The 25,453-nt window shown below is 40.8% G+C and overlaps 1 protein-coding gene across 2 annotated transcripts in view; it reads right to left on the minus strand.

The window, feature by feature from the left end:
- Positions 1-425: 425 nt before the first annotated feature.
- Positions 426-25,453, minus strand: part of LOC129698168 (cytoplasmic protein NCK2) — a 65,816-nt gene continuing 40,788 nt past the window's right edge. Inside the window, exons 2-4 of one of the 2 annotated variants that reach the window (XM_055637110.1) lie at positions 19,984-20,222; positions 9,532-10,257; positions 426-1,494 (exon numbers count right to left, since the gene is read on the minus strand). In XM_055637110.1, coding sequence (XP_055493085.1) covers positions 1,300-1,494; positions 9,532-10,257; positions 19,984-20,205 — 1,143 coding nt within the window. In that variant the 5' untranslated portion in view covers positions 20,206-20,222 and the 3' untranslated portion in view covers positions 426-1,299. Of the gene's footprint in view, positions 1,495-9,531; positions 10,258-17,327; positions 18,085-19,983; positions 20,223-25,453 lie in introns of those variants that run through there. The other variant, XM_055637111.1, reaches the window with a different exon arrangement.

The following is a 25,453-nucleotide window of genomic DNA, read 5'->3' on the forward strand; positions in this document are numbered from 1 at the left end:
GATTTCTAAAATGGAATAATTCTAACTGAACAATTACTAAACAGTTACAGCATACCAAACTAAGAATTCATTATTGGTATTAATTGTAAATGTTCACTTTTATGTTTGAAGAGTACCTGAAATCATTGTTTTCTTTTAAACACATAAATTTTCAAAAATTGACAGACAAAAAATGACACTTCTTGAAGAGAGACAATGAATAACTGTTTGTTTGGCAGAAATAAAACCATGCTGTGCTTCAGAAATAAGAATCAAATACATAAGGACATGATATTCAATAAATCCAAAGTACATTGTGTGCCGACTACACAAATAACTACAATAATTATGTTAAATATATCCAGCTAAAAGCATTTTATTTAATGCATCGTTCATCTGATGTAGTGTAAAGTGTAAAAAAAAAAAATCACAAATTACACATCTCATGCCAGTAACCCCCAAAATGATCAGTTTTTATTAATCTCACTTATTAGTGTCAACAACCTGCTACATATTGTGGTGACAATTAAATATGTATAATTTACTTGAAACAAGCATAAGGATGCAAGAAACAAGCATAATGAGTGGCACAGCTGAATGTGCAGATAACATTGCTGTTCAGCTTCTTACATTACGGATGCCTGCTTTAGATTGATCTTAAAAGTGTGTACTCTCCACTAGCTTCAAATTACAGATCAAAATTTGCTACACTTATTTCTACCATTTGCCATCATAGTCTAGTACGTTAAGTGTTAACAATTCTATTGATGTACTCTTTACATGAAATGTTTAATATAGAGTACAGTGTAAAGCACTTCTAGATTCTAAGAAATCTCAGTAACTACTTCATGAGCAAAAAGTACAGTACTCACTGCCACATTTGTGATATCTATTTTCTCTTAATCAGCTGTAGCTTCAGTGCATTTAAACTGTGCCCAATATTTTTCTCAAAAAGAATATAATTTGTGAATATTTTAATTGGATTAATTAACACTGCAGTTTCAAGGACAGTATCTGCTAATCATCCATTTCTTCTAGCTAATTAAATGTACATTTGGGAAATAGCAGTCCAAGCGAGTGCCCAAGTGATCATTGAGAAAGTGAGGAGGTTCAGCCTAACCTTTGGAAGGCAACACGTTTAATAGAATTAAAGAGAAGCAGGCAATTGAACAGGAAAAATATAAAATATAAAAGAAAAAAAAATGACACTCAGAGGTGCAAATCGATTGAAAACATTGTATCAGAATCTCTCAATTTCTTTACTTCACATAATTGTTCAGTTTTTGATAAACCTGGTCATGACCAGGTCTATAGCCTGTATCACTGCAGGGATTTGATTAGATACAACTTGTCTCCGTGTTCACTTGTGAAGATGGGTGCCTTTTTGTAGTGTTCTACCAATTCATCCATTGTATTAAATCGACGCTGCCCAATACAATATACTCCATTTAGTAGCTGGACCTTGAAATGTTTGTTTTTTCCTGATGCTTTTAATGATATTGACAGGTCACTTGGCTGAAAGAGAAAATTAATTGGCAATGATTATACTGTTTGCATAGAACCATCCTAAAAAACATTTATTCCCACAAAACCATCTGATCAGTCTATCACATTTACATTATTGTGGCGCAGCGGTAGAGTTGCTGCCTTACAGCGCCAGATATCTGGGTTCGATCCTGACCTCGGGTGCCCTGATCGGAGTTTGTATGTTCTCCCTGTGACCATGATGTTTTCTCCAGGTGCTCCGGTTTCCTCCCACACACAAAACACATACAGGTTTGTAAGTTAATTGGTTTTGGTAAAGTTGTAAAGTGTCCCTAGTGTGTAGGATAGTGTTAGCATAGCTGGAGGGCGTGGACTCGGTGAGACGAAGGGCCTGCTCCCTTGCTGTATCTCCAAAGTAAACTAAGGCGTAGGTATGGGCACGCGCGTGGGCCCCAGCTATGCCTGCCTACACTTGTCGCTTTACCTCCCCCCTCGACCATCCAAGGACCCAAACAGTCTTTCCAGGTGAGGCAGAGGTTCACCTGCACCTCCTCCAACCTCATCTATTGCATCCGCTGCTCTAGATGTCAACTGCTCTACATCGGTGAGACCAAGCGCAGGCCAACACCTCCGCACAGTTTGCATTAACCAACCCGAACAAGCAGTGGCTCAGCGCTTCAACTCCCCCTCCCATTCCGTATCCAACCTTTCTGGCCTGGGTCTCCTCCATGGCCAGAGTGCGTCCCACCGCAAATTGGAGGAGCAGCACCTCGTATTCCGCTTGACTAGTTTACACCCCAGCAGTATGATCATTTCAGGTAGTTCTTTCTTTGTCCCTAGGTCCTCTCCCCTTCCCAACTCTCCCACAGACCACTGTCTCCGCCTCTTCCTTTCTTCTTCCCGCCCCCCACCCCCACATCAGTCTGAAGAAGGGTCTCGACCCGAAACGTTACCTATTCCTTCGCTCCATAGATGCTGCCTCACCCGCTGTTTCACCAGCATTTTTGTCTACCTTCCAAAGTAAACTAACTAATTTACTGTGAGTTGGATGATCAGCCATGATCATATTGAATGGCGGTGCAGGCTCGAAGGGCCGAATGGCCTACTCCTGCACCTATTTTCTATGTTTCTATAAATGCAGCAATAAGCTTTTGATTTTGCATCAGAGCATTTTATCTCTCTTTAAGTATATAAAATTATGAAAGACATAAATAGGTAGGCAGTCAGAACCTTTTCCCCCAGAATGGGAAAAAAAAGAATACTAGAGGGCATAGCTTTAAAGTGAGAGGGTCAAAGTTTAAAGGAGAGGTGTGAAGCAAGTTTTTCTTTACACAGAGGTGACTAGTGCCTAAAACGCACTGCCTGGGGCAGATTAGAGGTTAGATAGTGGCATTTAAAAAACTTTTGGAACAGCACATGGAAATGCAAGGAATGGAGGGATGTAGACTATGTGCAGGCATATAGAGTTGGTCTTGGTATCAGGTATGGCAAATAATTTGAAAGTCGTTCCAATAGCATAATCCGTACAGTTTCACTGATAAAGTAAGAATTTATTGTTCAATCTATCAAATGGTAAAAGTCAAAGTAGCCTTTATTGTCATTCAAACCTTTCGGTCTGAACGAAATTTCGTTGCCTTGCAGTCATACAAATAATAAAACTGACAAAAACACACAATAAACACAAATTAACATTCACCACAGTGAGTTCACCAGCCACCTCCTCACTGTGATGGAAGGCAAAAATCTTAAAGTCTTTGTCTCTTCCCTCCTTACTCTCCCTCTGCGCCGAGGCGATCCAGGCTTCGGATGTTGTGACCCCGCCGGGCGATGTGCGGTCGAAGCTGCCGAAGCTGTCGCCCTCCAGTCCAGCAGACGAAGCTATTGTTGCGGGAGCTCCGGAAAAACAGGTCACCAACCTGTGACCTGTGAGCTCCCGACGTTGTCGTCCACTGGGCCCGAGGCTGATCCTCCGAGGTCGGGCCGCCGCTGCCGCCATAACACCACAGCTCCGAGGCCGCCAGCTCCGCTATTAGGCCTCGGCACAGGCGGAGACAGAGGATACGACAAGAGAAGTCACATTCCCCCGAAGGAAGAGACCAAAAACATGTTTCTCCCCCCCCCCCCATTCACACACATACACTACCCAACAAAATAAAAATCAACCAAAACAGGACAAAAGAACAAAAAAAAAAGAAAAAACAAACGGACTGCAGGCGAGCCGCAGCTGCTAAGGCAGCGCAACAAAGGAAATTTAGCGAAATATGCAGATCAAACCACAGGCATTCCTAAACATTTAATTTAAGAAATTAATACTTTATAAATTACAGCTGGTATTAATATACCAAAAGAAAATTTTGTCACAGAAAATATAAATACATTGAAAATCTCTTAATTTTCAAATACTTCTAAGGAATTAAACAGTGTTAATAGATTGCAATATGACATAGAGATAACAAGGTTCTGTTCATTAAGTGTAGGAAACCTCGATGCGGACACAGCGTAAGAAATGGACTGGACAAGCGAGATGCAGGAAAAATGTTCCCTATGTTGGGAGAGTCCAGAACCAGGGGCCGCAGTCTTAGAATAAAGGGGAGGTCATTTAAGACTGAGGTGAGAAAAAACCTTTTTCTCCCAGAGTGTTGTGAATTTATGGAATTCCCTGCTACAGAGGGCAGTGGAGGCCAAATCACTGGATGGATTCAAGAGAGAGATAGATAGAGCTCTAGGGGCTAGTGGAGTCAAGGGATATGGGGAGAAGGCAGGCACAGGTTATTGATAGGGGAAGATCAGCCATGATCACAATGAATGGCGGTGCTAGCTCGAAGGGCCGAATGGCCTCCTCCTGCACCGATTTTCTATGTTTCTGTGTAAGTTTAAAAAAAGCATGTGTCGTTTGCGAAGTACTGTCAAGGATTTATAGCCAATGCCAACAGTAACTGAAAACATCTGGTATCTAACAATATATTTTCTTCTTCCAGCTTCCTCCCCAAATATCTCACGAAAAATGGTGGCAGATTAATTATCACATTAAAACCCTAACAGGAAAATCCAAGCGGGCATTATTCTGAAATGAGCAACTATCAATTCGGAAGCACTAGGTTTGCAACCAGATTGAATCAATCATCAGTGGATAACATTGGGTACAATTTCCACACCATTTAGGTCAAATGTTTAACATAGACTAGCAGGCTTTAACATCATGAATATCAAGGCAGAGCATCAAGCTTTCTATAAGCCAGTTCGGTATTCCGACTGCGCATGCACGGGTCATGGGTCGCTCGGGATAAACACTTACGGCGGCCGTGCCGCTGTGTGGGTGCAGACCTGCATCTCGTCCCTAACCAGCCGCCGCTGGGCCGTGCCCATCCCCTTCCGAGTGTCCCATCCCAGGGCGGCCCATGGCCAGTGGGAGCCGGGCGGGAGCTGGACAGGAGCGGCGGAGTGCGGGCTCCAGCTTGGCTCTGTCTGTCCCGCAGGAGCGGCAGCCCAGGCCCGCAGGCGGCGCGGAAAAGAAGCATCAACTCCAGCTCAACCCCGTCCGTCCCGCCGGCGGGACAGGCAGAGTCGAGCTGGGGCCGACGTCTCCCCTCCGCGCTGGCTGGGGTCGGTCCTGGACCGACACTCCCGTCCGCCGACCTCTGGAGCGAAGACCCTCCTTCAGACTTCCTACACATTAGAGTTTTGCGCCGTGGTTGGGATGGATGGGTGCAGGGATTTCCACGGGTGCAAGGAAAAAATGACCTAAAGTTTGTGTTGAGTGAACCGAGTGTTTTTAACGTCCTAGTCGTACATTGGCGTTTTGTGAGAGTGGTTGGATCCCAGCTTCAGCACAACCACCATCGGCCACATTATCCGGACAGGCGGCGGGGGAACAGGGGCTGATGTGAGGCATCGGTGATCCTCTGGAATCCTAGTCGGCCGCTGCCGAGCAGCGTGTTCGAGGAAGCAGTGCACGACCCGGGAGTAGAGGTGTCAGTTTTTCCAGCGGCGAGCGGAGAGGCACCAGCTACCGCGGGCCGCTCACCTGTCGGACGCTGACTCCTCAATCCCGGGATCCAAGCACTCTCACAAAACGCCGGTGTACAACGAAGACGGTAAGAACACTCAGTTCACTCAATGCAAATTTTAGGTCATTTAGTCTTTGCGCCCATGGAAATCTCCAGCGCGGTCGAGACAAGTGGGTTCTGAAGTTGCATTCTCTCGATTGAGGACATTTTCTTGACTCTCCTAGAAGCGACGTGCCAAGGCTTTACCAGTGGTTGTATGTCTAACTGAAACCTCTCTTCCCCACCTCTCACTGTCTCTCCCCGTCTCCCATTCGCGTCACCTCTCTCTCGCTGTTACAACCCACTCACCCCTGCTACCAGGCACCCCGTTCGCTTTTTTTATTCTCGAACAACCTTTGCCAAATCCCATGATTCAATGCTTTTTCCAGAATACCGAACTGGCTTATTGCAACTGGAGGTCGGTTATGTATGTGTGCGTGTGCACTCAGTAAATTAGAAACAATAGCTCTGCAATTTACTTGTACGTCTATCCTTTTAACGGGAATGATTTAAAAGGATGTGGAATCAGGTGAACGGAACACAAATTCTACAAGGCAGAAGGGACAAGGCCTGAGACACAAGGAACTGCAGATGCTGGAATCTTGAGCAAAACACCAGATGCTGAAGGAACTCAGCAAGTTAGGCACTATCTGTGGAGCAAAATGGATAGGTCATGATTCAGGTCAGGAAGCCCACACTGTATCAGGGAGAAAGTCCACAACGACAAGATTAGGACTGAACTCGACTCCCTTGAGTTGCAAGCGGAACCACCAACTGCTGCACCGTCATCCCACAACTGGAGAGGTGTGGGTTAACATTTCTTTTTAAGGGTTAAGGACTGCAAAAGAATGATATTATAAAAGCTGACAGATTTTTGCTGTACACTTGGTTTCACATAAAACAATAGTGCCACCTGTTGGCACAAAATTGGCCAAATAATCACCTTTTCAAAAAGAATCAAAGATTGGTCTGTGTTCACCACTCCTGGTAGGTTCAAGCAATCAAGAATAGAGCTGTGCACAAACCCTTCTCTGCCTCAGCAATGGAACGCTATGCACTACATCTTTCACTACCAGGGACTTGTTTTCTAATTGTTTTGCTCTAATGTCCTCTTTTCTGCATTCTTTCCTTTCACTGCCTTGTATATTTTGTGTAGTTTATGTATAATTTAGAAACATAGAAAAATAGGTGCAGGAGTAGGCCATTCGGCTTTTTGAGCCAGCACCACCATTCAATATGATCATGGCTGATCATCTAAATTCAGTACATCATTCCTGCTTTCCCCCCCCCCATATCCCTTGATTCCTTTAGCCCTAAGAGCTAAATCTAACTCTCTCTTGAAAGCATCCAGTGAATTGATCTCCACAGCCTTCCATGGCAGGGAATTCCACAGATTCACAACTATCTGGGTGATTTTTCCCATCATCTCAGTCCTAAATGGCCTACCACTTATTCTTAAACTGTAACCTCTGGCTCTGGACTCCCCCCAACATCCGGAACATTTTTCCTGCATCTAGCCTGTCCAATCCTTTAAAAAATGTATATGTTTCTATAAGATCCCCTCTCATCCTTCTAAATTCCAGTGAATACAAGCCCAGTCGACCCATTCTTTCATCATATATGTCAGTCCCGCCATCCCGGGAATTAACCTGGTTAACCTATGCTGCACTCCCTCAAAAGCAATAATTTCCTTCCTCAAATTAGGAGACCAAAATGGCACACATGTTTTTGTGTTGTTTCAGGCAGTCTCTGTGATGCTGCTTCAAGCAAGATCGTCACTGAACTTCTACCTCGCCATACATGTGCATGATGCACACTCAATTTGACAATTGCCACACCATGCTGAGATGTACCCGGTCAGAATATTTTCCACAGTGCATCTGTAGTAGTTAAAGAGAATCATTGTTGAATCCATGCTGGATCTTCACAGATGCCTAACAAAGTAAAATGCTGATACACTTCATCAGTGCAAAGGGACACTGATGTTATGCTATGTGTTGATGCAATGAATTTTAAGCCATCAATCATCTCGACAGCAGTTCAGTTGATGAAAACAGGGTTGTGTTCCCCCCTCGCTTCCTTAAGTCAACAACCAACTATTTCATCTTGCTGACGTTAAGGATTAGGTTGTTGTCCTGGTAGTATGATTCAAGGTGTCTGATCCTTTTTCTGTACTTCATCTCATTATTGATCTGGCCGATAACAACATCAGTGAACTTAAAGACTGAATTGGTGCTGCACTTAGCCACACAGTCATGGATGTACCGGGAGTAGAGCAAGGCAGTGAACTCACAACCCTGAGGGGCACAGTGTTGAGGTTCAACTTTATATCCAAATAAAGAACTCTGATTGTTTCGTTTTCAGTTTAGTTTAGAGATACAGCGCGGAAACAGGCCCTTCAGTTCACTGAGCCCGTGCCAACCAGCGAACCCCGCACACTAGCACCATCCTACACATACTAAGGACAATTTTTACATTTATTCCAAGCCAATTAACCTACAAACTTGTATGTCTTTGGAATGTGGGAGGAAACCAGATCTTGGAGAAAACCCACGCAGGTCACGGGGAGAACGTACAAACTCCGTACAGACAGCACCCGTAGTCATGATCGAACCTGGGTCCCTGGCTTTGTGACGCAGAAACTCTACCGTTGCGCCACTGTATTGATGGGGAAAACCATAGGCCTCAAAGAAATGCAAATTATGACTAACATGGTACAGGCAGACCCCACATAACAGACATTCGGGTGATGGAAATTCACCCATAAAAGTCACAAATCAGCACAAACATTTAAGAAATTTAGTAAAAAATTCAGAGGGAATTCATGCAAAAAAGCTAAATAAATAAAAATGCACAGATGATGTGGCTTTGTTACAGAAGACCTTGATATAGACCACCTTCTAGAAATGCGATACGTCCCTCCCCCCTACGCAATGCAATGCTTGCCTGCACTTACTTCTCGTCCTAAAGTCCAAATGATGAAAATGCTTTGCAAGAGCAAATAAGTAATATGAGTTAGTGATGAAATTAAAACTTGATCCAGAGAAATTTAGATTTATCGTACACTTGCACCGGGAAAAAAAACCCCATTTAAAAACAGGTCGAATATTTAAATGGACCCTTACAACTTTTGTGTTTTCCCTTCATGTTTGCTCACTTTACAAATCTGAACCAATGACAATGCCAGGAGTCTCCAATGTTGACAGGAAATACCGACCCATAAAACTGCTATTAAACTATCAAGTTCTATTAACCCGTCTGAAATTTCCAGTTTTGAACACAAATCAATATTAAGTTATGACATACAAAATAAGTCAATAGAAAATATTACATGTTTATATAATGACTGAAGCAGTTTCAAAAAGCAATTTTCCAGAAAATGTGTATACTGGATCTATTGAGTGTTGGATATCACAAATATATGGGTTGCATTTCTATGAGCGAAGCTAATTTGTTTGCAAATTACTGCAATATGAGCAGGTTTTTTTTTTAAAAACAACATTTGGCAATGTGTAGGAAGGAATTGCAGATGCTGGTTTACACAGAGGAGAGACACAAAATGCTGGAGCAACTCAGCAGGACAGGCAGCATCTCTGGAGATTAGCAATGGTGACATTTCGAGTTGAGACCCTTCTTCAGACCGAGTCAGGGGAGAGGAAAGCTGGAGATATGGAAGTGTACAAAGAGAATGTAAGGAGTGAAAAGGACAGATCAAGCAGACGATGATCAAGGAAATGTTCAATGGTTCATTGATGGCTGAGACAATGAGGCATAAAAACAGTAAAATTAATCAGGAGGACAGTGAAACTAGTCGGGGAACTAGGGGAGTTTGTTTTCCTATAACAACACAAATAAATAATTAGCACTATTAGCGCATCTTTCTTACCAATAAAATGAAACTCCAACTCATTACAACTGTTGCATCGGATGCCAATTCATTCCTCCCTGATGACAAACTGAAAAGCTGCACAACACTCTGCACAAGGATATCACTTTGCTGGTCTGAGTGAATGACACTTACCGATGATTCACTATCCCTGACAAGAAAGTCGCCGTCAATTCCCCTCTCGTTTAAAACCACTTCAGCCTGATGGCGTGTGATGCTACCATAGTACCATTGCTTGCCAGCGAACTTTCCTGTTGAAGATGGGCCAGTATAGCTGATCTGAGACACATGAGGACTACTCACTGCAGGTCCATCGTTTAAGATTACTACATAGTTTTTGGGAACAAGACCAATTTGTCCTTTGGAATTTTGACACTTCCACCATTCTGGATCATTCTCTGGTTTCTCAATGACATCCATGATTTCACCCTTTTCAAAATTTAGTTCTTCGTCGGTGACAGAGCTGAACGGGTAAAGCGTCTGCACCACATGAAGTACTTTTGTGGTTTGCCCATTACTCACTGCTGCCCCCAGTCTAGATGTGAAAAAGCCAGGTGAATCGGCAGTGGCCTCGTCAACTTCTTCCACAACGTAATTCGATGGAAACCAGCCGACTTGTCCATTGTAGCCACCTCTCCACCAACCATCACTACATTTTTCCATAACAGTCACCCGTGACCCTTTCACCAGCGATAGTTCATCCTCTCTCTCTGGCATGTATGCAAATTTGACATACGCTGGAATATTCAAATCATATATCCGGTCCGAGCTTCCACCATTTGTCGAGTACTCTGCATCCGTGCTTGGCGTCGGTGAAGCATCTCTTGCACTTGTTTTCCTTTTCGCTTTACCCAAACCTGTGTGGAAAATAGAGGGGATAAAAAGATAAACCGCAATGCATAACAATGCAATAAATATACTATGAAAGATTAGTTAGTTTTTAGTTTAGTTTAGAGATACAACATGGAGACAGCTCACCAAGTTGATCGCCCAATGTTTAGGAAGGAATTGCTGGTTTACATAAAAAATGGACACAAAATACTGGAGTAACTCAGTGGGTCAGACAGAATCTCATTATTGAGTCTGAAGAAGGGTCTCGATCCGAAACATCACCTATTCCTTTTCTTCAGAGACGCTGCTTACCCCGCTGAGTTATTTCAGATTTTACAATGTTATTCCACATCCTCATCCACTCCTAACGCACGCGGGCCAATTAGCCTACAAACACATACGTCTTTGGGATGTGGGAGGAAACCGGAGCACCCAGATGGTCACAGGGTGAATGTGCAAACACCACACAGGCAGCACAGAGGTCAGAACGGACCTGGGTCTCTGGCGCTGTGAGGCAGCGACTCTACTAGCAGCGCCACTGTGCCGCCCACAAACAGTTTCTGTTTGGCAGAGGGGAGTTTAAATCAAGCGAGCAATTGCTTGGCAATCACTGGATTTTGAAAGCCTTCATATTGCAACATTTCATTTCAATGAATCAATATGAGACCAGATTAATAAATACTTTTTCTTCAGGTGCTTAAGATGCATTTATAGGTCCATGTTACTCAGTAACAGTTCAAGACACTCCAAAACTTAATTTATTTTCAGAATCTAATTAATATTTTTGAGCTGTGTGCAGGAAGGATCTGCAGAATCTTGTTTTAAGCCGAAGATAGACACAAAATGCTGTAGTAACTCAGCAGGACAGACAGCATATCTGGAAAGAAGGAATGGGTGATGTTTCGGGTCAGAACCCTTCAGACTTCAGTCTACCTGTTTAAAGAAGGATCTAGACCCGAAATGTCACCCATTCCTTCTCTCCAGAGATGCTGCCTGTCCCGTTGAATTACTCCAACATTTTGTGTCTATCTAATATTTTAACTAGTTTTTAAAATTAATTCAACTGAATCAGTTTTAAGGTATTCCCGTTGAAAACCCCCCATTTTCTTGGGAGAAAAATTAGGCAAACAAAACTCTTCCAAAGACATGGAAAGCAGAGGGCTGATGTTGGTATTACGATTGAAGCATACTTCAATACCTTAATCTTTCGCAAAGGCATCACAATCTTGCATACCTGTTTGAGTCTCCGGTACAGACAAACCAGTTCATTAAGTCGGATCATTTAAACTGTTTTTCTTCTTTATTGAATGATTCTTTAAAATTCACAATTCCCTTTTCTGAGCAAGGTGCTTATGGGTTCTTTAGCCTTCCAGACGACAATCTGTTGAGTTGCTTAAATTTCCCGACTCTCCTTTTTCAGATCTCCAATCATCTCAACTGCCCACTCAATCACACCCTCACTGATAAATTTTCCAGCTTCAAGCACATTTGTATTTTGGAATAGTCAAAAATCATGGAAACTGGCCCTTTGGCCCATCTCGTTCATGCTGACCAAGATGCTCCATCGAAGCTAGACCCATTTCCCAGTGTTTGGCTCATATCCCTCGAAACCTTTCCTATCCGTGTATTTGTCCAAATGCCTTTTATATGATACTGTGCTGTCTCAACTTACCTCTGACAGCCCATTGCATATACCCACCATCGTCTGTGAGCAAGGAATTGCAGCTCAGGTTCTAATTAAATCTCACCTCAAACCTATACCCATCTGTTCTTGAAAAAACATTATGCATTCTCCCTACCCATTCCCCTCGTGATTATATGCACATCTGTAAGTTCAACCCTCAGCCTCCTGCACTCAAATAAATAAAATCCTAACCTGCCCAAGCTCTCCCTGTACCTCAGCCATCATGTCCTGGCCACATCGTCATAAATCCTCGTAAATCCTCATAAAGGTCAGATCGAAGCCACAAACGGAGTTGGGCCAAGAGTGGAGCGTCTGGGTTGAGATAGGAGGAGCCGCGTTGCTGAGGACAAAGGGGGACCCGGCGGGGAGGGGTAGAGAAGGGATGAGCACTTTTTGTAACTTTGTTGGTACCTTTGTGCTGACTCTTGTGTACTTTGCAAAAACAAAGAATTTCATGGTACATTGCTTGGTACAACTGACAATAAGGTATCTTTCATCTTTAGCTAAATAAATTCCTCCTCATCTCCATCAACTGTTACAGCAATAAGCATAAAATCATAGCCACAACTTATTTAAAATGTTCTTCACATCTTACGTTTATCTGTTGACCACAACTACAAATACACACCCCCTGGTCTATATATTGCCAATTAATGAGAGAAAAATTATTTTCCACAAACTTGACCCTCATGATCTCTTTTTCAAATCTCCTCTCAACATTATTTAGTCCAGAGAATACCAGCTGCTATACAATCCCTCAAACTAAGGATAATTGTAATCATTCTATTCTATGTGTACTGTCAAGGACCCTAACATCCACCTCAGCTTTATGACTAAAATTTGACTTTGCACTGCAATTGTACCTAACCAGTGTTTCCACTGATTACGTGACAATGGATCTTCCTGCTGATCTGCTCGCGCTGCGACTGACGTCACCTCCCACCCCTCCCTCCTCTCCCCCCCCCATTATTCAAAAGTCACCCTGTCGAGTGAAGATGTTCGCCCACTCGCGCCTCGGCTTGGGCCCCATACCTGAGAGCTCCCGAGAACTTTGGTCGACGCACTATGCCCCCCCCCCCCCCGAGCTGCCGCCCCCGCCTCTCTCTCTACCCTCACTCTCTACCCCCCCTCCCTCTCTAGATGCGCCTGCGAGTTGGGGGCTATGCATCAATGGATAGGGTAGGTACGGGGTAAAAGGAGCCAATGAATAATATTAATATATCAAGGGGGGTTGTTAGTGTGTGTGAGTGTGAGTGTGTACGTGTGGTGTTTAGTGTGTATGTGACGCGGCAGGCCGCCCTTCCCCCTCACAAGGGGACGGGACCCAACAGGTCCCACTTGGTCCAGTATCCTTTAAAACTACAACATTTAGTGTATATCACCTTACCTTTATTTGTTCTAGAATATATTGTTTCACATTTCTCTGTATTAAATTTAATCCGCCTCCTGTTATTTCATCGAGTTGGGATAGAAACATAAAAAGTAAGTGCAGGAGTAGGCCAATCGGCCCTTCGAGCCAGCACCGTCATTCAATATGATCATGGCTGATCATCCAGAAGCAGTACTCTGTTCTGGTTTTTCCCCATATCCCTTGATTCCGTTAGCCCTTGGAGTAGCGTTGTTACTAAACCTACCATCAGCGGCACTACAGATCTTCCATTGCCTGTGCGTGCGATTCCGGAGGATTTTTACTCCTGCACCTATTTTCTATGTTTCTATGTATGTCGTTTATTTAACATATTATCTTGTTTTTTGATGTGGCTTTATTTTAATCTTATGATGTGAAAAATGTTATTTAGGCCCCATACGAATCGGCCATGTCTTGCCTGCCGATGGAGCTTAAAATTTATGGCAACGGCAACATTCCAATCGATCACATTGCAGAAACAGCCTCTATCAAGATAATCAAATTCATTATTTTTTTTGCATAATCATGTCATAAGAACATCTAAATCATCTATATTTTGTGTTATTGTTTATCCATGATCAATATTTTCATACTAAATATCCACAGTACAGTTTTAGTCAGATGTATTGTGCAAAAAAATAATGATTTTGATTATCTTGAGAGTGGATGTTTCTGGATTAATTTATGGGAATTAAACATTAAATTCCTTCCATTTGGCTTATAAGCTCATGACAAAGTGAGGTTTAAAAATCATGTTATATCATGAATTCTTGTGTGAATGGGATCAGTTTGTTATTTGTTATTTGGATACTTAGGCTATTTTAAACATTTAGCCTTTTCTTAAGAAATGGATCGATGTTCAGATCTAATTGAACATTGAATTTAGATGAATTTAATTGATTAGATGAATTTAATTGATTTGATGAAACTGATGAATATGATTTTTTTGTTGGGTATTTACTATTTGTTTTAGCATTTAACTTTATCACCTACCTTTTTTTCCAAAACTGCAAATAATAACTTGTTTCTGTTAATGCTGTTGAGTGTTTTTCTTTCTTTACATTTTAAACAGATGTCTCCAAGGAAGAAATGCAAAAAGCAATCCAAATGCCCAGCAAAAGAAACTGATTTAAACAGCATTCGCAGAGATTATCCGAATTTGGACTACTCCAAATGTGATGATCTACAGGACATTCTTAATGGGAAAGTAGTGGGCAGAAAGACATGTCATGCGTGGTTTGAAGAGCAAAAACTTGTAGTTACAATGCCAAAATTGAAAAATTGATGAAAAACAAGGTGTACAGAGTTGCTTATTGGTTACAATCTGAGGAGTATGATGATGCTACTGATTATGATATGCCGATGTACCAGTAACTGATCTTCTCCATAAAGACGGTCTTTTGCTGGAAATTGTAATTTCTTTACCTGTCTGTTACAGACTTACAGCATATAATACAATCATATTAAAGTCCTGATCTTGAGAATATACCATTTTTGAATTTTCAAGGCAGTCTGGGTGTTTATTACTATTTTCGTCACAACGGTCAATTTTGTAACTAGCTGCAATTAAAAAACAAGGTAACTAACTAATTATATGCTATATTATTTCAGGTCATCCAAGTAAGATGTCTGTTACAGACTTATAATACAATCATATTAAAGTTTGATCTTGAGAATATACCATTTTTGAATTTTCAAGGCAGTCTGGGTGTTAATTACTATTTTCGTCACAACGGTCAATTTTGTAACTAGCTACAATTAAGTAACTAACTAATTATATGCTATAATTTCAGGTCATCCAAGTAAGATGTTTCATATTTGTTTCAGAATGCTTCATCTATAATAACTGAAAATTTCATTCAGTTCCCTTAATTTTTAAGAAAGTTATGGGCTTTTGACTGTCCTCAATCGCAGCTTTTGTGTTAAGTCAATGGAAAAGCAATAGGGAACAAGATGCTAATTTCAGAGTATGAAAATGACCATAACATTTTTAATACTGAAGATATGAAAATGAATTATGTATCAAATTAAAGTTCCTTTCATGCTTTATCTGATGGGATAAATTACGAGCTTGATTTTTTAAATCGCAAAATGTTGTAACATTCCTACTTGGAGCTACATCCAACTCTCTCTTGAATACATCCAGTGAATTGGCCTCCACTGCCTTCTATGGTAGAGAATTCCACAGATTCACAACTCACTGGGTGAAAAACGTTTTCCTCATCTCAGTCCTAAATGGCCTACCCCTTATTTTTAGACTGTGACCCCTGGTTCTGAACTCCCCCAACAACGGGAACATTTTTCCTGCATCTAACCTGTCCAATCCCTTAAGAATTTTATATGTTTCTATATGATCCTCCAGTCGACCCATTCTTTCATCATATACCCCGACATCCCGGGAATTAACCTGGTGAACCTATGCTGCACTCCCTCAATAGCAAGAATCCTAGGGTTTCTTATAGCCAAGGTTTTCCTATAGCCTGTTACTATCCAGCAAAGCCCCTTTACTTAGACATTGGTCTCAATGGACACTCTCGGGGCCACACACACACACACTGACAGGTAGTTTGCTCCCACCTAACAGTTTCTGCTCCAGTATTAAGATTTCTGCTTCTTTACCCACTTTTTCTTTTTCCTTCTGCTCTTAGTGGTCTTCATCCACCGCCAACTTACTCAAACTGTTATCAACCACAGCTGGAGCAAGTACTCCACCACACTAACAAATAATAACCCATCTCTGATAGATGAACTGGCTAAATGCTTTATGCTACCATTACATAGATTAATGATTTACTCTGTGGTTTTCTATGTTAATAACACTCTGCTCTTTCCTGGTTGGAGTAGCTTGGATCAGCATATTTCTTCCAGGAAGTAATTAATATATCCTTGATTCCGCAAGCAACGGAATGGTGGTGGGGGATGGGGAGTGCCTGTACACATTTTGTGTTAATGGGGATGTTTGATCCAACTACCAATGAATGTATACAGAAGATCTATTTGTGGCACGGTGAGACTTTGTCAATAAAATTGTACAATCAATCTCCAGGGACACATTTCATTAATAATCTGGATAGTCTGAGTATTCAACCTTGTTAGATAACTCTAATCACCAATCAATCCACTCCACATCAGATATCACACAAGGCACTTGATGGACAAAACTACTCCAAACAACTAAAGCCTTGTTTTGAAGCAAGTCCATTTTTATCCCTACGTCATAACACATCTGAATTGCACATAAACTGAACTGAACTTCATCATGCATCTTTAAATATACAATGGCAGGCTTATTTGTTCATTAATAATACTGAATGACCATCGTTTATGCTCCAGTGTAGGGATAATTGGTTTTACTATTCCTTAATTAATCTTAAGAATTTCAGTAAAAGTGCTTTAGATAAAAGATATTATTAAAGTAATAATGTCTATTATACCTTATCACAGCTAATTCTAAAATAATTCAATCTTGGAAGATCAACAGACAATATTATATTACGTATGATACATACCACTGTACACGAATACCAGTGTCTGATGCTAGCTCTGATAAAGCATCATGACAAAAGAAAAATGCAACTTTTATCATTTAACTTTTGCTTCTCTAGCATTTTTAATTCTTCTTTCACTACATGAACATTGTTCTGTTTTATTCGAGTCAAAATCTTTGGCATTTCTGAATACAAGTTAAACTTGAGTACTGATAATTTGAAGATTATTGTCACAAGGTGGTAATAATACCTTTTGAAAATTACCTTGTACACAGGATATGCATTTCACTGGTTAAAATATGCTGATTTCTGCAGTGACAGAGAATTAAAATGCTTTCAGTTTTATAAATGTCTGTACATAGGAAATAGTTTCAATCAGTGACAATTGCTCAGCAAGCAAAGCAGCTGAATACTGAATACAGCACGACCTAGTCATTCAAATAACATTCAAAGGTGGGCCAATATTCACACCACAGAAGTGCCAGGTAACAACCATCTCCAAATTAATCTCATCACCTACCCTTGACATTCCATGGCATTACCATTGATTATTCCTGACACCATGAATATCTTGGGATTCTTCATTCACCAGAAACTTAACCACACCTGCAAGATAAATACTATAGCAACAACAGCAGGTGAGAGACTACATATCTTATGGCAAGTGCTAACACCTCAAGTGTTCAAGTGAGTTTATTGTCATGTGTCCCTGTATAGGACAATGAAATTCTTGCTTTGCTTCAGCACACAGAACATAGAAGGCATTTACTGCAAAACAAGGTTTTTCACCATCTATACAACAGTAATGGATGAGTGCACAATCCAGGACAAAGCAGCCCATTTGACGATAACCCCATTAATCACCTTATAATTTTACTTTAACCCCATGACAACTGGGATTGCAGCAAATCTAACGTGACAATTCTATTACCTTGCCCATTATGCACAATTAATTACTTAGTTTTTCAAACCAAGCCGTAGGATATCTATAGTTCTATTTTTCTATCAACAAACCTTTCCAAATCCATCAGTTTTTTTGACAACCCACCCAAGTCATAAGACATTTTGGTCTGTAATCCCAATTTAGACATTTCTTGTAAAAAGTCAAATACAATACTCGTCAACCACGAACGAGTTAGTCCATGTGCAACAAATATTAAATGCTTCTGAAAACATTGATAGGATTTCCACACCCTTCAAGTAAGTTTTTTAACCTATTTCTGACTGAGGATTAACAAGCAATGAATCTAATATCTGTCATAACTTGTATTTTGAGTGCAAAAATATTTCCATAATCAGCCAGTTCACTGATTCTAAAGTTTGTTCTAGCATAAGACCAGAATCAATATCAAAGAGTCACATGGGTGACACAGTGGTGCAGCAGGTAGAGCTGCTGCCTCACAGCGGCAGACACCTGGGTGCCATTCTGACCTCGGATGCCGTCTGTGTGGAATTTGCATTCTCCCTGTGAACGCAGTGGTTTCCTCTGGATGATCTGTCAGTGCAACCAATATTTCAATCATCCTCTGGGTGATTCCTATGTAAGTTTAACCTGAAGGAAAACATAAAATGCACTGTATTCTGTAGCAGTCCTGAGTATAGCACTGGGAACTAGTCAGAGCTCAATGGCCTAGAACTTATAGACGAGCTGAGTTTGAGATGAGTTTAGTGTATTATCCTGTGTACAGAGTACAGTGAAAAGCTTTTGTTGCATGCTGACCAATCAGCAGAAAGTCAATACAATCAAGCCATCCCAAGTAGATTTGATGAACCAAATAATCTCCAGTGTTGTGAAGAAATAAGAAAATATGGATTTACATCATAAAGCAGTCATATGGATCGGTGACACACAGAAGCCAGACCCACAAAACCACATGGAAAATGTAACAGCCTGGAAAGACAAAGCCTGTCATCTTTCAAATGCTTAATGATTCCTCAAGGTGCCTGCCTCAAAATTGAGATAATATTTTTATTGATCATGCATGTGAAAACATACTTTGAGGCACAAGGTAATTGGTATTGCATGTACCTGTATCTAAATATAGCTATATATGGACCATTGTAACTTGCTCTTCATGTAAATGCTGCACTTGATAGAAGTATTATAGGGGAAAAAACACAATAAAATCTACTCCTGCAAGTTCTTCTCCACATCGTCTCACCCTGACCTGACCATATATCAGCATTATTTTATCACAAAAAAGCTCTAAATTATGGAATGCCTTACCTAACTTTAATGTAGGGTTAACAGCATCGGAAGGACTGTAGCAATTGAAGATACCGTCTAAAGGGCAATTGGGAATGGGCTATATATTTAAACCAATAGTTAGTGTTTCATTGTCATCTGTCCAGAAATAGAACACTGAAATTCTTACTTGACTAGACTTTCTACTGATGCCAATATCCCATTTATGAATGAAAAAATATTGTACTTTTGAATGGCAATTACAGGTTTATATTAAAAAATCTCTCTTATCGTTCGATTATAACTTCATTCAGAGCTGAGTAATCAAAGTTTCAAGCCTCATCCCAAGGACATGCAAATCCTTTCGGCATGAACTCCAGTGGAGTCCTGAGGAAATTTTGTGCTGTCCTTTGAAAAAATATGACTTCTTTACTCTCACAGAGACTAGTGGAAAATATTATAAAGAGCAGGGAAGATCATGGCTTTCTTGCCAGCATTTATCCATCAACCATCGGTCCACAATCTCACTGCTATTTGCATCCACCTGCTCACTGTAGATTACTTGTGCCGTTTCCTGCATTAAAAATATTCAGAAGTCCTTAACTGGCTCGGAAATATTCTGGAACATACTAATGTCAAGGAAGGTGACATACAAGTTGAAAGTATTTTCATTCTTTAAAGGTTGAGCTCATTTGTAGTCTATGCGGATTCTCCATGTGCAGCAAAGCTCCATGTGCACCATGCGCAGATCAGGAATAGGTACTTGCAACACTAAAGTTGAGAAAAAACCTGCACAGAAAAACCCATTCCCATTTGATGAGACAAGGATAGCCTGTCATAATCATCCAAATTCATTCCAATGTAAAGGAACATTGTTTGTTGGACCAGACACACAAGTCTTCACATCAATGAGAGAACAATGACACAATAAGTGATCAGAAGATATCATAATAAAGATTTCAATAAAATCTTGAAGATTTTACTTGCCTAGAGTATCTTTAATGTTCTTTACCAGTGACCCCTTCTTTAAGCTGTTCTTCCTTTCTACATAGTTAGATGGAACATAACCGGTTTTGTTTGATGTATTTCTTACTCTCCACCACGTTTTAGAATCATCAAGCAGCCACAATCGCTCATTTTTCTTAATGTCAAGTTCTTGATCCTGCTGTGCTGTGTAATCCCACTTTGCAATAACAATAACTTCTTCTGTCATCTTTCATCGAGTCCTTCCTATTAGAGAGAACATAGCTCAGTATTAAGAGAACATCTCACTTTTGTCTACTGAATGCTAAAATAAAATCATTAGCAAATGAATTAATGTTTCTCCTGCAGACAAACAAACAGCACCTTGCATTTAGATAGTGCCTTTAATATAGAAAAATGGAAAGAAACATAGGTGCTTTTTAATCAAAATATTTGTTTCACAAATGTATTATATTGGATCTATTTATAGTCTGAATAGAAAAGGTTGAAGTCTATATGGAACCAAAAGTGCTGATCCAATCTTGAATCAATTACTGCTTGGCTAAGAACAATTTCTGCAATATCACCATTTAATTTTCCATAACGACTCCACTTATCTAAATCCAAGTTCCACCTTTGCAAGCAGCAATACATTGCAGAATACTGCAGAGCACAGTGTACATTCCTTGTCTTTGTTTATATTTTTAAGTTTACACATTTTTCATATTTAAATTGAAATTAATTAGCTATCAAATTACACAACAATCTCAAAAATAGTTTATTAAAAGTTTATTAAAAGGCAATAAAAAATCCTTGAAGCCAACAAAAATGAAATAATTTAAATTTTGGTTTTCCACACAGAAGTTATTATCCCATACTTTTAATGGTTCTCCCCAACTATTTTGACAACAAATGGGGTGGTTAGGCTGTAGCGAAGAGATTAACATGGCAGGTAATGAGGTCTAGGTCAAGACCTGACAAACCCAGAATGGCGAGCATTGAATAAGTCAAGGAGAATACAGATAATCAGTAACTCATTATTCTATCAAAAACAAGACAAACTATGGAGAATAATATTTTCCCATTGTGCTATACAGTGATACAAAATAAAATTGAACAAACTCAACTAAATGAATTGATTTTAAATTTAAATATTCCATTATCATTTTCCCTTCCAAAATTATAATTACACCTGGCATTATATATATATTTTTAAAGAAAGCTATTGTCCTTCAATTTAAAAACATTTTTTGCTGATGTAGGGTGGGGGCGGGGAGAAGAAAGGAGAAAGGAAGAGGAGGAGCCAGAGGGCTGAGGGAGAGCTGAGAAGGGGAGGAGACAGCAAGGGCTACCGGAAATTGGTAGTTCATGCCGCTAGGGTGCAAACTGCCCAAGCAGAATAAGAGGTGCTGTTCCTCCAATTTCCGGTGGTGTTCACTCTGGCCATGGAGGAGGCCCAGGACAGAAAGGTCGAATTCGGAATGGGAGGGGGAGTTGAAGTGCTGAGCCACAGGGAGATCAGGTTGGTTAATGCGGAGGTGGTCGGCGAAACGAACACTCGCCACATCTTCCCATCTCCCCCCGTCTGCTTTCCGCAAAGACCGCTCCCACCGTAATTCCCTGGTCAATTCTTCCCTTCTCTCCCGCACCACCTCCTCCCCGGGCACTTTCCCTTGCAACCGCAAGAGATGCTACACTTCTCGCTTTACCTCCCCCCTCGACTCCATTCAAGGACCCAAGCAGTCGTTCCAGGTGCAACAGAGGTTCACCTGCACCTCCTCCAACATCATCTATTGCATCCGCTGCTCTAGATGTCAGCTGATCTACATCGGTGAGACCATAGGCTTGGCTTGCCGATCATTTCGCCGAACACCTCCGCTCGGTCCGCATTAAACAACCCGATGTCTCCTCCTCTTCTCAGCTCACCCTCAGCCCTCTGGCTCCTCCTCTTCCTTTCTCCTTTCTTTCCACCCCCCCCCCCCCCCCCCCCCCCCCCCCCCCCCCCCCCCCCCCCCCCCCCACCCCCCCCCCCCCCCCCCCCACCCCCTATTAGTCTGAAGAAGGGTTTCGGCACGAAACGTTGCCTATTTCCTTCGCTCCATAGATGCTGCCTCACCCGCTGAGTTTCTCTAGCACTTTTGTCGACCTTCGATTTTCCAGCATCTGCAGTTCCTTCTTAAAAAAATATTTTATTTGGCTTTAAACCAAAACCCTCACACTGCCTTATGTTACTAAGTAGACACAAAATGCTGGAGTAACTCAGCGTGGACAGGCAGCATCTTTGGAGAGAAGGAATGGGTGACAAAGGAATGACACTGAGTTACTCCAGCATTTTGTGTCTACCTTCAATTTAAACTAGCATCTGTAGTTCTTTCCTACGCCATGTCACTACATCTAATTTACTCTCAACACTCTGCCATATTGAGTTCAAGTGTTACATTTTATACAGCAAATGCTTGGAAAGTCAATGCCCAGATTATGTGCATCTTTTTCAATATCCTCCTTTTGTTAAATACCTTTTTATTTTCTCTCTCCTATTCTATTGGTTTTCAAAAGGGCCAAACTGAAGCGCATTTTAAACAAGTTAAATCAGAAATGCGGAACTATAAAATAGCATAATTGGTAATGTTATCTAAGGTATAGGCGATGATGAAGTAATTCCAGTCTTCAAAAGTATTACAATCAGTCTCGCTCAGAAAATGCGATTACTGGGACTAGGTTTCAGAATTGTACCACCAGAAAAGAAATCTTAAGATCGTTTTATTTAGATTTGCGATTGCATTTGTAACATGATCGCTAATTTTGGTAGAGAATAAGAAAATGAACATTTACCCATCCAAATTCAATTGCGTTTTCCCCAAAGTTTTATTTTAGCATTAGACATATTGAAAAGTAAATAGTTCCAAGATATGGAATGCAAATACATTGGGTACATTAAGATTATGGTAGACAGTGAATGGAAAGTATCACTTGGCTGTAACCTTGTGGCACAGGGATTTCTCACCATTCCCACTGATGAAATAACATGTTTGTTAATGTCAATTAAAAGTCCACAGGGAAGTGGCACAATCCAACTTGGACTCAGAACACGAGGAGCGGCCGAGTTACAAACAAAATGGTAAACAGACAACAACACCTAAAGGACTTTTGTGATGCATGTGCACTCAGAGAAACTATGAATTTTGGAATGTGATGGCACTGTTCTTGGAGTTACTGAGCATCACACTTTTAAAGACTTCAAGAAGGAACTGCAGATGCTGGAAGATCGAAGGTACACAAAATTGCTGGAGAAACTCAGCGGGTGCAGCAGCATCTATGGAGCGAAGAAAATAGGCGACGTTTCGGGCCGAAACCCTTCTTCAGTCTGAAGAAGGGTTTCGGCCCGAAACAACACTTTTAAAGACTTTGTGTTTCAGGAATGATCGGGGAGCATCTTTGAAAGAGGAGTAAGAATGCACCATTTTGATCCAGAGGGGAACACAAACCTATACAATGCTTCCATAACAGTGATTGTGATAGGAATTTAAAGCTGTAGAATTTTAACACATTTTATTTGACATAATTTAGATCGAACGTAATAGAACAAGAGTATGCCAAGATAGTAATTTAACAAAAACTTAAATTTCGAGCCCGTTCCTAAAAGAGCAGTCTGTGGGACTCAGTGCAAGACCAGGCTTCACCTCTGGAAAAACAAGACAAATATACTCCATTTGAGGTGCAACTCACAAGAAGAGAGACCCTGTGAATGGGTTTAATGGGCAAAAAAGACTCCATCTGTATCAGGACAAACGTGAAACATGGAAGACTTCAATTCTTTAAAAAGAGTTCTGTTTAAAATACTTCCTGGTTTAGGTTTATTATTGTCGCATATTTGTTCTGCATGCCATCCAACTAAATCAGATAATACTATACATAAATGCAATCAAGCCACTCAAATCAATGGATAGAGCACAGGGATGTGCGTGAAGCTAATATGTGTGTGAAGCTAATCTGTACAAAGTACAGAGATGTGTATGAAGCTAATTATCAGTCATACTATCATTATTCCAACGACAAACACGCAACCAAGTCAGGAGCGACTTTTGTTCTGGAGATTCTAGCACATTTTTATTGGAGTTCAAGGTCCATGCTCAATAAACTCAGAGTTGTTCTGCAGTAAAATGTTTTCTTTAAAAAAGAACAAGTTGCATTCACAGTTAAGAAACGGAAGATTAAACGGGACAGATAAATATGTTTCAAAGGAAGAGCCATGATTGGCAATAATTAATTCTGTTCTGTGAAATAAAATGATAACCCTATTGAGGGAGGAAGCACTAAAGAAAAAAATGAAGAAATATCCAAAGAGTCACAAATTCCAGGCTACACAGGGAGCCAGATAATGCATGGGGGGCCTTGAGTGAAATGATCTGACACCAACCCATCATCTGCAAGTCAGAGGTACACAAAAAAGCTGGAGAAACTCAGCGGGTGCAGCAGCATCTATGGAGCGAAGGAAATAGGCAATGTTTCGGGCCGAAACCCTTCTTCAGACCGTGTGAAGCTAATCTGTACAAAGTACAGAGATGCATGTGAAGCTAATTATCAGTCATTCTATCATTATTCTATCATACCCTATTTCCTTCGCTCCATAGATGCTGCTGCACCCGCTGAGTTTCTCCAGCTTTTTTGTGTACCTTCGATTTTCCAGCATCTGCAGTTCCTTCTTAAACAATCTGCAAGTCAGATCTTGCTCCATGCTTAACAACATTTCACCAGCCTAAGAAACAAAATGGGCACCACTGAACAGTCAGCCAGCGACCCCAGTAATGAAGCAGAGGACCAAAAGAAAGATGACCTCTAACCCCATCTCTACACCATTGTTTTACTAATACAAATGTGACCAGTCACTCTGTCAGAGGCCATGAGGGTGAAGTCTAACCACATAACTATTAAGGGATACTAATAAATAGAGCCAAGATGTTTAGCCACTAAGAAACTCTGAAATAGGCAGGCACAGAGGCATAATAAAATTAGAAAAAAGGCACGAAAAAGGCATTTATTGCCAAAGAAAGGCATAAAAATACATTTATTAAAATTATAGTTAAAAACGATAGTATAAAGGTATGCTACATTAAATGACCAAAGTTGCCTGGTTGCAGATAATTACTAGAATTTTTTTCAAATTATCTGGTGTTAAACTATGCCTGTCATACAGAATATGCTTCAGCTGTGAAAAACTTATTTCTACCTCAGCTGAGGTCACTGGTGCATACCCGAAACAAGCTACAGACTCTATATTCATGTCGATATCTTGTGCATTATAACTACCTTTGAGAACTTTAGCTATGTTTTCTATTTCTTCAAGATCTTTGTTAGCTAAAATCACTCTCTCACATTTTCCTTGTATGTCTTTACCTACATCGCCAGGAACTTTACGAATATCATTAGTTACTTTGTTGAAAACCTGCAAGTTATTCACTAATGTTTCGCCACATTTTACAAGGGAAGTGATAGCTTGT

This window comes from Leucoraja erinacea, chromosome 6 (assembly GCF_028641065.1).
Source record: "Leucoraja erinacea ecotype New England chromosome 6, Leri_hhj_1, whole genome shotgun sequence".
In the NCBI taxonomy this organism is placed as follows: Eukaryota; Metazoa; Chordata; class Chondrichthyes; order Rajiformes; family Rajidae; genus Leucoraja; species Leucoraja erinaceus.